Source organism: Eleutherodactylus coqui, chromosome 1 (genome assembly GCF_035609145.1).
Source record: "Eleutherodactylus coqui strain aEleCoq1 chromosome 1, aEleCoq1.hap1, whole genome shotgun sequence".
Classification (NCBI taxonomy): domain Eukaryota; kingdom Metazoa; phylum Chordata; class Amphibia; order Anura; family Eleutherodactylidae; genus Eleutherodactylus; species Eleutherodactylus coqui.
The window spans coordinates 190,070,547-190,084,933 of record NC_089837.1 but is presented as its reverse complement, the minus strand read 5'-3'; the positions used below and the strand labels follow the sequence as shown (position 1 = coordinate 190,084,933).

Here is a 14,387-nt window from a genome sequence, read left to right as displayed (position 1 = left end):
CGCCTCCAGAAGATAGAAGATGACTGTCGGGGACGGAGAGGGACAGCTCGTCTAGGTGAGTTCGTTTTTTTTCTCTTTACAGCTAGGGATGATTTTCAGGGAAGGGCTTATATTTCAAGCCCTTCCCGGAAAATCAACGCTGTGAGGGTTGCCTGCAACCAACTGCTTTCAATGGGATGGTAACAGCGCCAGCCCCATTGAAAGCAATGGGATATCACTGCAGACCTCTGCCACAGCTGTGACAGGGGAGCGTGATGTACTTCCTATGCTTTCAATGGGAATGCTGCGAGGGTTGAGTGAGGACATCACCAAGGAGAATGAAACCACTGGTTTCATTATCATGCGTTTTCGCTCACCCTTGAATCGCAAAAAAGCCTATTGCCAGTGTGAAGCCAGCCTAATTGAGCTGTAGTAACAGCTGAGCCACCACACCTTGCAATACTTGTGTTCTAGGTTCACAGCTCTCTATGGACAACATCTGCATGGAGGTTGGAGGTTCTCACTGTTTATTCTTTTCTTTCTTGGTAGCTCAGTCATTAGCACTGCTGCCTTGCAATGCTGGAATTGTAGGTTAAAATATGATCACGGGAGATGTCTCTATTTGCTTTTTATGTTCTCTTTGTGTTTATTGTGTTTCTTATTGCTCTTCTATTTTTGTAGCAATGAAAGAACAAGTGTGGTAGCTTAGTTGTTGGGACTGCTGCTTTGCAGTGCCAAAAAATGAAAATTAAAATCTGACCAAGGGCGCCTTCACACTGGCGATAAAATCGTGCGACAATTTGTGCGTTGTGAGACACACAAATCTCGTACAAATATGAAACCCCATTCTTTTGAATGGGTTCATGCATATTTGCGATATTTTCCTGCATCACACCGCGTTGCGATTCAATGCAGAAAACAAATCACAGCATGTTCTTTCTTTTGCTGATATCGCCCATTGTATTCTTTGGGGTCGGCGGCAGCAGCACGGCCCAATTGAAAGCAATGGGGAAAGATCACGATCTCTTGCTGTGGCTGTGACAGCTGTAGCAGAGAATTCCTTCAGAGGTCTTATCCCATTGATTTCAACAGGGCCAATGCTGCTGCTGGCCCCATTGAAAACAATGGGAGAACATAGTGATCTCTTGCCGCGGTGGCGATTAAGGGAAACCCGCAGGGATGCAAGGTTGTTTTCAAATGAAAACGCCTCGCATCCAGGGGTTTCCACAAGCTTTCAATGGAGCGGGCAGCAGTAGCACCGGCCCCATTGAAATCAATGGGAGAATATCGCTATTTCCTGCTGTGGCTGTGACAGCTGCAGCAGAGGATTCCTTCAGTACAAGGCTGTTTCCCTATAAAAAATGCCTTGCATCCAGGGCTTTTCATAAGCATTGCTAGGGTGATATTGGCCGTGAATCAAGGCCCAATATCGCTCTTGCCAGTGTGCAGGAGCCCCAAGGGTATGGAGTTTTTCAAAGTTGATACTGCTCTTGATGAGATATGAACCCAGGACTCCAGCACTGCAAGGCAACAGTGCTAACCACTGAGCACATTCATTGAACCAGCACCATGATGGAAAAAGGATGTAAGCAAGAAACTTATAAAGGCTTCCTGTTTTTTGATTTACGTTTTTAATAAAACTGGGTAATTGAGAAAACTCTAGTGTTACCGTAGCCCGTCTAAAAATATACAGGTTTACACAAAAGAAATAAAAGAAACAAACCATCTGTGATATTTATTTTGCCTTTATCCGTAGGAATGAGGACACTGTATTACTTTCCTTGGCTTCAAAAAAGGCATTATAATCCTGTTAAAGAGAAAAAACAACAAGCAAAAGGGTTAACGAATTAGGAAACGCTAAAAGGAGCTACTAAAAAGCACCAGAGGTGAGTGCTGACAGAGAATACGACACGTTCTAATTTGACAAGAATATATAAAATGCAGAATTGTCCATCCATAAAATGAAGCTTCATCTATATATATAAAATTGAATGTATGTCTGTCTGTGTGTGTGTGTCTGTCTGTCTGTTTGTCCTTTATGCGCTACTACACCATTCATCCGATCGCCATGAAACTTTGGGAAGTTGTTGAGTACACTCCTGGGAAGATTATAGGCATAGTACATTTATGCTACGATAAATGGCGCGCGTGCGAGCGTCGTCGACAGTTACGCCCCCCCACGTAGATCGTTCGATTTCCATCATTGCCACTAATTCTCTCACTTCCCGATATTGTAGAAATATGAAATTTGCCACGAGCATTGATTATGTCATAAATAGGAAAAATTAATGGGTCCCGACTCGATTATTCAATTTTAAGCGCCAAAAAATTAGTGTCCAAATTTTACGTACAGAATCTAATTTTCTCGCTTCCCAATGTCATAGAAACATGAAATTTGGCACGAGCATTGATTATGTCATAAATAGGAAAATTTAATGGGTCCCAACTCGATTATTCAATTCTAAGCGCCAAAGAATTAGCGTCCAAATTTTACGTACGGAATCTAATTTTCTCGCTTCCCAATGTCATAGAAACATGAAATTTGGCACGAGCATTGATTATGTCATAAATAGGAAAAGTTAATAGGTCCCAACTTGATTATTCAATTCTAAGCGCAAAATAATTAGCGTCCAAATTTTACGTACGGAATCTAATTTTCTCACTTCCTGATGTAATCTATATATATATATAAAAAGGAATGTATGTCTGTCTGTCTGTCCTTTTTGCGCTACTACACCATTCATCTAATCGCCATGAAACTTTGGGAAGTTGTTGAGTACACTCCTGGTAAGATTACTGGCATAGTACAACTATCCTGCGAGCATCATCGACAGTTATGCCCCCCAGACAAAGATCGTTTGATTTCCATCTCAAGCACAAAAGCAAAAGGCATTACGAGCAACGGGATGCGTGTTCAACTACAAAATGATGCATCCGCTGAACGTTTCGCAAGACAATTGCTGGATATTGAGTATGCTGAGGTAAAATGAAAGCTGTGCTGTGATTGGTTGCAATTTCTTATACTGCTGAGGTAAAATGAAAGCTGTGCTCTGATTGGTTGCTATATATTATACCGCTGAGGTAACATGAAAGCTGTGCTGTGATTGGTTGCTATATATTATACTGCTGAGGTAACATGAAAGCTGCTGTGCTGTGATTGGTTGTTATATATTATACCGCTGAGGTAACTTGAAAGCTGCTATCTAGATATATAAAAACGAATGTATGTATGTATGTCTGTCTTTGCAGCAACGCGCGACGGGTACGCTAGTCTATATAAATAAAATTAAATGTATGTCTGTCTGCCTGTCCTTTATGCGCTACTATGCCATTCATCCGATCGCCATGAAACTTTGAGAAGTTGTTGAGTACACTCCTGGGAAGATTATAGGCATAGTACATTTACGCTACGATAAATGGCGCGCATGCGTGCGTCGTCGACAGTTACGACCCCCCCATGTAGATCGTTCGATTTCCATCATTGCCACTAATTCTCTCACTTCCCGATGTTGTAGAAACATGAAATTTGGCAGGAGCATTGATTATGTCATAAATAGGAAAAGCTAATGGGTCCCAGCTCGATTATTCAATTCTAAGCGCCAAAAAATTATCGGCCAAATTTTACGTACGGAATCTAATTTTCTCGCTTCCCAATGTCATAGAAACTTGAAATTTGGCACGAGCATTGATTATGTCATAAATAGGAAAAGTTAATAGGTCCCAACTCAATTATTCAATTCTAAGCGCAAAATAATTAGCGTCCAAATTTTACGTACGGAATCTAATTCTCTCACTTCCTGATGTCATCTATATATATAAAAAGGAATGTATGTCTGTCTGTCTGTCTGTCCTTTTGGCGCTACTACACCATTCATCTAATCACCATGAAACTTTGGGAAGTTGTTGAGTACACTCCTGGGAAGATTACTGGCATAGTACAACTATCCTATGATAAATGGCGTGCATGCGAGCATCGTCGACAGTTATGCCCCCTAGACAAAGATCGTTTGATTTCCATCTCAAGCACAAAAGCAAAAGGCATAACGAGCAAGCATGTTCAACTACAAAATGATGCATCCATCGAACGTTTCGCAAGACAATTGCTGGATGTTGAGAATGCTGAGGTAAAATGAAAGCTGTGCTGTGATTGGTTGCTATATATTATACTGCTGAGGTAAAATGAAAGCTGTGCTGTGATTGGTTGCAATTTCTTATACTGCTGAGGTAAAATGAAAGCTGTGCTGTGATTGGTTGCTATTTCTTATACTGCTGAGGTAACATGAAAGCTGTGCTGTGATTGGTTGCTATATATTATACCGCTGAGGTAACATGAAAGCTGTGCTGTGATTGGTTGCTATATATTATACTGCTGAGGTAACATGAAAGCTGCTGTGTTGTGATTGGTTGTTATACATTATACCGCTGAGGTAACTTGAAAGCTGCGCTGTGATTGGTTGTTATCTAGATATATAAAAACGAATGTATGTATGTATGTCTGTCTTCGCAGCAACGCGCGACGGGTACGCTAGTCTTAAAATAAAAATAATACATCTGTGTAATACCTGGATGTCAGCAGTGCTGCAGGTGGACATTTTAGTTTTCCTATAGTTTGCCTGCATACAATGCAATTGCAAAACTTAACAAAACTTAAAAAGGGGTTGTCTCGCGAAAGCAAGTGGGGTTAAGTACTTCTGTATGGCCATATTAATGCACTTTGTAATATACATCGTGCATTAAATATGAGCCATACAGAAGTTATTCACTTACCTGCTCCGTTGCTGGCGTCCCCGTCTCCATGGCTCCGTCTAATTTCGGTGTCTTCTTGCTTTTTTAGACGCGCTTGCGCAGATGGGTCTTCTCCCTTCGGCTCGGCAGCATCGGCGTTTTGGCTACGCCCCCTTGTACGCGTCATCGCGTAGCTCCGCCCCCGTCACATGTGCAGATTCCAGCCTCCTGATTGGCTGGAATTGGCACATGTGACGGGGCGGAGCTACGCGATGACGCGTACAAGGGGCGGAGCCAAAACGCAGCTGCTGCCGAGCCGAGCCGAAGGGAGAAGACCCATCTGCGCAAGCGCGTCTAAAAAAGCAAGAAGACACCGAAATTAGACGGAGCCATGGAGACGGGGACGCCAGCAACGGAGCAGGTAAGTGAATAACTTCTGTATGGCTCATATTTAATGCACGATGTATATTACAAAGTGCATTAATATGGCCATACAGAAGTACTTAACCCCACTTGCTTTCGCAAGACAACCCCTTTAAAAAAAGACATCCTTGGTATCCATGAGGCTTATATCAGGAAACTCCCCCGACTCTCTGACAACAGGTGCTGGATGTGACACTGGAGCTGAATGAAGGCTTTTTGTAGGATGAGTTGAATTTTAAATAGCATCATTATGGAGTACATATAATTTCTTGACTAATATTTATAATAAAAAGCCAGCAATTCTGCCATTGTTTTGGGGGGATTTTCTCCTCTATTTATTGTGCAGTACAAAGCATAACTTTCCACGGGTCGCTACAATTGTGGCACTGTCATACCGTATTTTTCGCTTTATAAGACACACCTTCTCTCCCCACAAAGTGGTGGTGATGGCGCTGCCAGCAGGGACCGCATATATAGCAGGGGAGGGAGGAGAGCCGCCCGTACTATCAGCTGATTGGTGGGGGTGGAAGAGCAGCAGCAGTTCCCTCCGGCACTCAGTAATAAGCTGTTCCATATGGGCTGCTCTTTTTCCCTGCTGTGTGATAAGGATCCCACGTCTGCTCCATAGCAGCCGTCTGTACGAACTGCTGATTAGTGAGCTGGAGGGAACTGCTGCTCCACCACCAATCAGCTGTGGGTACAGACTGCTCTCCTCCACTTATCACACAACTATAGGCTCCATAGAAGGAGAGAGCCACCCGTAGGTACAGCTGATTGGTGCCTAGCTCTACTGAAATGTATACCTCATCATAATCAGATTTGGCATGCAGGCTTCCTAAGAAGTTGGGTGAGAACAAATGGAATCACCATTACATTGTCGCTCAGCTCTTCCAGGATCCTGAATGCCAACTGCAGAGTTATGCAAGCATTTATACCACATACATCGCTATTACTAGTCAAACATGGCATTCAGGGCTCCTGGAAAGCCAGGTAACAAATAATAAGATCACCATTACGCTTACACTCAGCTGTCCCTGGATCCTGAATGGCAGGTTGACCTAGTGGTGTATATACACTTCATTCCGGTACTACGGCTCTCTATTTCTCCCTCATTGCCTGGTTTGGGCGAGTTCAAAATATTTTTTCCCCCTATTTTCCTCCTCTAAAACCTAGGTGTATCTTATCATCAGGTGCGTCTTATAGAGTGAAAAATACAGTAAGCACTTCATGGATGTAATGTATTTTTTTCAACAGAGTCTTATTTTCTTCACACTAGCAGCAAGTATATGAATCAGTCACAACTAGCTGACCGCAGAGTGAGAGAAGCACTAGAAATTTGTTTTGCGAAACAAACTTTGCAGTTGCCACCATGGTTGACTTTCACATGTCCAGGAACTGTAAGTACTGGACAGATGCATGGGGATTGTACTGATAAAACAGTGTAGAGTAAAGGCCCATTTACACGTAACGATTATTGCTCAAAATTCATTCAAACGAACGAATTCGAGCGATAATCATTCAGTGTGAATGCAAAAAAAAATAAAAAAATCGCTCACTTGCTCACTTGTTGTTAGCAATTCTTTGAGCTGACTTTTTAGCCAATTTAAGAAAAACCTTGTTAGTACTTGCTGGCTTGTCTTTCATTTAAATGGCAATTGTTCAGTCTTGAACCTCTGACCACCTTGAGGGGAGGAGTGTTTGTTTACCTTCCATAAACACAATGGCTACTTGTTTAGGTGGAAAACAATGGGTTTTCTTCATACTAATTAAAAAGCTGCTGGCAAGAAATTGCTCGTATAAACACCCACCCAGCTGAGCAAACAACATGAACAGTGTTTACTTTAGCTAATGAGGGAAATGAAGAGGATTTCAGACCATTGTCTGCACATTTAAATGCTATGCATTTCTATGCAAAAAAAATTGGTAATTCATTCAATCGTTCCCTTGTTCAAGTGATAATCGTTGCGTGTAAATGGGGCTTCAGGCTGTGTTGCTTTAAAGTGAGACCTTAGGTTTTCTTCACAGCTGCACATTCCAGATGCAGCAACCACATAAAATGTAATTATTCTAGATGTCTAGATGGTAACACTCTGATCAATGCATGACTTACAGCCACCAACATAGTCCTCTGTGGCCTCCCATCCACCACCCTTTCACCCCTTGGCTCTTAACGGCTGCAATCAGAGCGAGCTAACACAGCTGACAGCAGCCAGGTATAGTGTAGGGGTTAAAGGAAATTATCTATATATCTGAAACCAGCCAATTTTTTTTCTAATCAGTTTTTATATTCTCATTTTTCAATCCTACATTCTATGCACGATTACGGGGCAGTCATATTGCTCCAGCTGCTACCCTGAGCTTTGAACAATAGTTATGGTTTTAGTAAAGCAAATTTCTTAAGAACATATCAAAATGTAGTCTGGAGAGGAGTCACTGGCTGATAGAAGAGAGTACATGCTTGTTCTGACATGTTCTGAGTGGAGGGGGTGCAGGTGAGCAATGTGCATTACATACTGTCAGCAGTGTGATCCTGCGATATGTATACAACAGGTGTTACATTTCACTCTAGTTCTACTTATAAAGAAATCTCTGCACAACAGAATTGTTTTAGCGGTACTCAGCAACAAATTCAAAAATGCAATGAAATAGTCAACGAGAGTTTACTATATGGCACTCGCCAGATCATTTTCATCAAATTTTATTCCACGATGGAAATAGACTAAGGCTAAGGAGAACGTGCAGAAATGAAATGGCAGTTTTGTGTGGTTAACCACAATTATTCAGGATGAGATAAGTCTTGAATATTGAACTCTATTTTTTGTGTGCTTAATGAGTAACTAAACTCTAAAAAAAAAAAAAAAAAAAAAAAAAAGATATACGCAAAAGGCGATTCTAAGCAAATGTCCCCGGGTCCTCCTCTGTCCCCTCACGCCTACAGTCATGTCTGGCCTCCTGGCCCTCCCACCTCCCGTCAGCCACGCCGACGCGTTTCCCTCCTGGGTCCTGCCCCCCCCTCTCTTTGCTCACGGCTTCTGCGCAGCCAGGATGGAGGTCTGCAGCCCCGGTAACAGATTGGCAGGGCAGGGGGTGGGGTGAGAGGCTGGAGGAGAGATGAGGTGACATGGGCAGCAAGGTCCTAGAAGCATGGAAATAGTATTGGCTGGAATGGAGGGTTAGGGTTAGTTTCAGTGTTAGGCTTACATTATTAGCCGTACATGCTTCCATGTTAATGCGGCCCGCTCTCAAATGGAAGCATGCACAGCTAATTATGTAAACCTAACACTGAAACTAACCTTAACCGTAACTCTCCATCTAAAGCAAAACTCATTGCACGCTGCTAGGATCTTGCACCCGCCAGCCAATCAGTAGTTTGTGGGTGTACACTGGGGGATTACAACCCATCACTAGGTCTCCACCCATACTTGTGGTGGAGACAACATACAATAGTACCGGCTGAGCAATCAGTCTTCACAGCAGAAGAGGGTGCTCCAACTGTGCCTGCAATGTTCTCTCTAGTTCAGGCACAGCTGTTCCATATAAAAGTGTACAAATAAAGCCTGTTTTATATATTTTATTGATTTTTACACACTACTTGGTCCTGTTTCCTCTTAATCTGTCCCATGCGCTATGTTTAATAATCTCCTGCCGGTGCTGCCCTGTCCCCTGGCTCTGTGTATGGAGAAGCGCCAGGTGATGAGCAGCACAGGCAGGAGATTAATAAACACAGCGCAGGGGACATATCACAGGGGCACAAGAGCAAGTAGTATGTAAAAAAGTAATAAAATATACAAAGCAGGCTTTGTTAATGCACTGTTTTATGGAACTGCAGTGCCTCCCCTTAAGACAACAGCACAGGCATAGGTGGAGCTCACTGTTTTTCTATGTAGTTAGGTGAAGATGGATTTCTCAGCCCTGTCTTAACTTAGCTGCATAGCTGAAGTGGGGTGTTGTATGAAAAAAATGTACAGAATAGGCTAATAAAACCTACTGCAAAAATGTTTAGAATCAATTATGTACATTTAGAAAAAAAGTGTAGTTACTCTTGATATATGTATCCTACATCAGTACAATATATGTGTGAAGTATAGTGATCCTATTTACAGTATTTGACATATCACTATATGTATTATTTGTAATATAAAAATGACAGATGTAAATGGGAAGGCATTTTAACACTTCATTATAATTTTGCAACTTCTAAAAAGATTATAATATTCTTCTTCCAGTGCCAGAACATAAACCTCTTGTATCAAAATACAAGGGAAGCAGCACAGATGTCCCACTATTAATCAAATGCAATAGTCTTAAGAAATGCCTGTGTAAGCGCTGAAATGTTGCTGGGTGTTTACCTACCTAATAAACTTGCAAGGATGGTATGCTGACATCCAACCTTTCCCCTTTATCAGGACATTAAAGGGGTTGTCCCGTGCCGAAACGGTTTTTTTTTTTTTTCAATAGCCCCCCCGTTCGGCGCGAGACAAACCCGATGCATGTGTTGAAAAAAAAAACCGGATAGTACTTACCCGAATCCCCGCGCTCCCGTGACTTCTTACTTACCTTGCGAAGATGGCCGCCGGGATCTTCACCCTCGGTGGACCGCAGGTCTTCTGTGCGGTCCATTGCCGATTCCAGCCTCCTGATTGGCTGGAATCGGCACACGTGACGCGGCGGAGCTACGAGGAGCAGCTCTCCAGCACGAGCAGCCCCATTCAACACGGAGAAGAGCGGACTGCGCAAGCGCGTCTAATCGGGCGATTAGACGCTGAAAATTAGACGGCACCATGGAGACGAGGACGCTAGCAACGGAACAGGTAAGTGAATAACTTCTGTATGGCTCATAATTAATGCACAATGTACATTACAAAGTGCATTAATATGGCCATACAGAAGTGTATACCCCAACTTTGTTTCGCGGGACAACCCCTTTAACATCAGTCATAATAGTGTCCGACAGTGCACTGATACAGAAGCTGCAATTACAGCACTGTCTATACCGTATTTTCTATGCAGCAGTCTTAGCCATAGTAATGCAATATAATTGTAATAGGTGTGTACTAACCCCATAGAAGTACCCATGCATTAAAGCTGTGCTCCCATCCATCGCCGAGATCGGAACACTACTGAATATAAAATGGACAGGCTGATGGAAACAGTTGAGCTCGGCTGGCCCCCATGGAAGACAACTCAATGGGAGTTACGCAAATAGTATACCACAATGAGCTATGCTGTTTTCGTAACTTCCAAGTTACTTAAATAGCGCTGCTCGCTTGCTTAACTTCCACTGACTTTTATGGTAGTTATGGAAACAGTGTAGCACAGGGCATTTGGCTTATTCTGTCCTCCCAACCACTGCATACAGGGCGGCCAGGGGTGGTGACGGCCAGAACAGAAGATAGGTGCGAGTCTCACATCTGACTTTTATGGCATATCCTGTAGATCTGCCATGAAAGTCTGAGATGGGAATACCCATTTAAACTTCACAGTGCCCATTGAGTGATATCCATAACAGCAAGAAAGCCATGTGCCTCCAGCCTACAGTCATTGCAAGGTATGACTAAAATAACTGTAAGGCCCCCTGTCCATGGCAGTGATTTCGCCGGCAAATCACGCCCGCTGAAGCTTTCCTTGTTATGGAAAGCGCTAGCCCCTGTCCACAAGCAAAGAATCATAGCGATTCTCCGCTTGCGGACGGCAATTCACAGCATGCTGCGAATTGCCCCGATTCTCTGCAGTCAGCCTATCTATCAGATTAGGCTGACCTGCGGAGAACCGTCTGCGGCTCCTGCTACTGGGCGGCAGCTCCTAAAGCTGAGATCTGCCGCGGGATACCTCAATGCCAATGGACGGAGGGGCCTATTACAAATTTAGATTACAACACAGATTTACAAATGATATTAAAAAAAAACACCTTTACATACCACACCTTGAAACATTTCAGTACCACACCTTATTATTAATTGGGATGAAACATTCTAATACACTGCCTAATGCTTGCTGCGAACAATGCCTTCTGAAATAGTATCAGGCTTACTGCAGAAGATGTGATCACACCATATGTTGCAAGAGCATGTTGGCAAATCAAGACCCGTGTAGGCACTATGCAATGCAAATACATTTAAACAGAACAATAGCATCTGTCAGTGTAAGTCCATGTCTAACGAGTTACTAGGTCAAGTGCACAAAAATATAATAGGGCAGATTTACCTACGCAGTCTAATATTTAGACAGTGTAAAAAGCATGATAAATTATATTTACATAATATCACAGTGGCTTATGCTGTATGATAAATCTCGGGCGACTTTAGAGACTTTTGTCTAACTTTACACCAGCTATTGATTGTCTTGGAGTCTTTGGTGAAATTTCGGCACATGATTTTTGCCATGTTCCCTGCCAATTCCCACGGTTTCTGCTAAGCCACATGTTCTTGTGGAGGGAGCCATACAAAATGTCTAAAACACATGGTGCAAGGCATGTGCGACAGTTTTTCTGTAGAAATTGAGCCAGAATTCTGGCACATTCAGCTTAGCAAATCTCTCCAACTGTGTCCGAGTTGAATACATTTCCCATTAGAAAGATTACCTCATACTCAGGCTTACAAGTCCATTGTATTCCTGAAGGGAGCGCGGTCCCTGCCTCCTCTAGTATGTATAGCTAGCTGCTTACTCACAAGCGGGACATTATCTACTTGTCCATTGGAGGGGGTGTTCTAGAATAAATAAAATGGGATTGCATTTACTGGAAAACACAACTATTGATTGATGGTTTACACCAGGGGTGCACAACCTATGGCCGGAGGTTCACCATGACATTTTGTGTGGCCCCTGACTATCTGAACATGTGGCTTCTCACATGTAATTTCCATTTCAGAGGGAAGAAGTGAAGCGCACAGCTTGGGAGCCGGGACAGAAAAGTACTAATGGCCCTGTGTATAGTACGGTTGCCATGCCTTTTTCTCCGAAAAATAACTGACAAGATAAACAGGGAAGTGATTCGGGTGTACACAGGGGATGGCTTAAAGCATGTAGATTATACCTTGGTTATTCCACCTGAAAATAGCTGTTACTATTCCTATATTATGAAGCTATGGTCTAAGGCCCCTTGTACTGAGGAGTCAGTCACCAATATCTCCTGTATTGCATTGCCAGCTGCCAATTGCCAAGTAGCCCCGAATTGGGACAATAACACATATGTGCCCAACAGTTGTCCCACGGACTGCAGCCCATCGCTGCTGTCCCCACACAGGAGCGATAGTCGCTCAATTGGAGTCTAAACGGGCCGTAATACGCATATGAACAAAAATGTATGTTTAATTAGCCCATTGCAAATCAATGGGTTTTTAGGACTGCGTATTACGAGTGTGGAAAATAAGGGTGTAATATACATCCCCCATATGCCCGTGTGAGTGAGCCATTAGGGTCAGTTCATCTGTTTGATAAATCATGGAGATATTCTGTAATTTTCACACAAACTGCAGGGCTCTCTGGCACTGGAAATGCTAACTCAATCTACTTGCTGGCACTAAAGGGGTTAAAGAATAACTGCACTTTAGAAAACAACTTTTGACAAGTCACAGCACAGCAACATGTAAAACATTTTGATCAATGGGTGCCGAGCTGCCCGCTGATTGCTGAAATGAAGGGGAAGCTGTCATCATTCCTTGTTAGCTCTTCTCGGCAACTGAAGGCGGATACATAAAAGTCTATAGAGGATCCTGTGTTATCTATACACAACTTTCATTGTAACTCCTGTGAAGATAGCATGATGACTGCTGAAAAGTTCTCTCTATACAACAGGAATACTCAGACTATTATTAGGATTAGTAGTCAGTGTGAAAACTTCAGGTTTTGTTTTTTTTAAATATAAATTTAGATTGTAACTAGAGATGAGCGAGCGTACTCGGAAAAGCACTACTCGCTCGAATAATTTGCTTTATCCGAGTGTCGCTGTGCTCGTCCCTGAAGATTCGGGTGGCGGCACGGAGCGGGGAGCTGCAGGGGAGAGCGGGGAGGAACGGAGGTAAGATCTCTCTCTCCCTCTCTCCCGCCCGCTCCCCGCTGCGACTCACCTGTCAGCCGCAGCGGCACCCGAATCTTCAGGGACGAGCACAGCGATACTCGGATAAAGCAAATTACTCGAGCGAGTAGTGCTTTTCCAAGTACGCTCGCTCATCTCTAATTGTAACATCGAAAATATTGAAAATAAAATCACCAGAAATCATTTGAAAATATGTTTAACATAAAAACTTGATGCATAAGGTCATTTTCTGATGACACATTGCTTTTAAAGAAGGGATGGGCTGATTTTATCCTGATCTGTGAAACAATCAACAAATCTGGGGTAGAATATAGGGCTGGATGACAAATTGCAAAACGCTTTAACTCTGCTTCTTTGATGTTCACCAGGGTTAGCACAAATTTACAGCAGTTCCTTCAACAAGTTTGGGAAATCACATATATCAAGATATATCCGTGGAAGCTTTCATCGTATATTGTTTGTGTATTAATGTAAGTTAGCTCACGACTTGGGGAGACCCAGGTTTTTTTATGTAGGGGGACCAATGATTACTTGTATCTTTTTTTTTTGTTTGAACAGTCTGAGTTTACACAAAACAGATAAGTTTATACAAAAACAAATGTTCCAGTCAGTGCTCAAATTAACGACTGTTTCAATACAACACAATATGTGTAAATAGAGAAGGCTCACCCCGCAATACGTTTCATCATTAAATATCTGAGGAGGTAGAGGCCTGCCTTGCTTAGGCCACTTATCCTTAGGAATGTTTTTGTACATCCATTGCTTCTGCTCTTCTGACATGGTAATATCCACTATTTCACAATCAATATTATGGGATTCCAGGTACTGCATTAATTCCTGCTGCTGCTTTTTAATCTGTGATATCAAGAGAGAAACATATTAACAAAATTACAAATGGGCGCAATGGCCACTCACAGCAAATGTTGATCATATAAAAGGTTATGAAAAATAGAAGACAATTTAAGACAATTTAAAAGTCAAGTTCACACAACAAATTTTACAACAGTTTTAAAGGGGCATTTCGGGACTTTTACTATTGAATGGTGGGTGAAGTCATCATGGTGGTCTGATGGAGGAGGAAAGTAAACGAGTTGGAGAGGTCAGAACCTTTTATCACTGAATGCAACTGCACTGGAATCACGTATACAGTCTTAAGATCACCTGTATGGTGGTAATATATAGTCATAGAGTGAGGGTATTATTTGGCTCTCATAGGGTATGTTCA

The 14,387-nt window shown here is 42.6% G+C and overlaps 1 protein-coding gene across 1 annotated transcript in view; it reads right to left on the bottom strand.

Moving 5' to 3' along the window:
* The window catches only part of SH3BGRL2 (SH3 domain binding glutamate rich protein like 2), a 38,699-nt gene that overhangs the window by 16,290 nt on the left and 8,022 nt on the right, over positions 1–14,387 (bottom strand). Inside the window, exons 2-3 of the mRNA XM_066604899.1 lie at positions 13,832–14,017; positions 1,703–1,786 (exon numbers count right to left, since the gene is read on the bottom strand). Of these exons, the coding sequence (XP_066460996.1) occupies positions 1,715–1,786; positions 13,832–14,017 (258 nt within the window). The 3' untranslated portion in view covers positions 1,703–1,714. The remainder of the gene's footprint in view (positions 1–1,702; positions 1,787–13,831; positions 14,018–14,387) is intronic.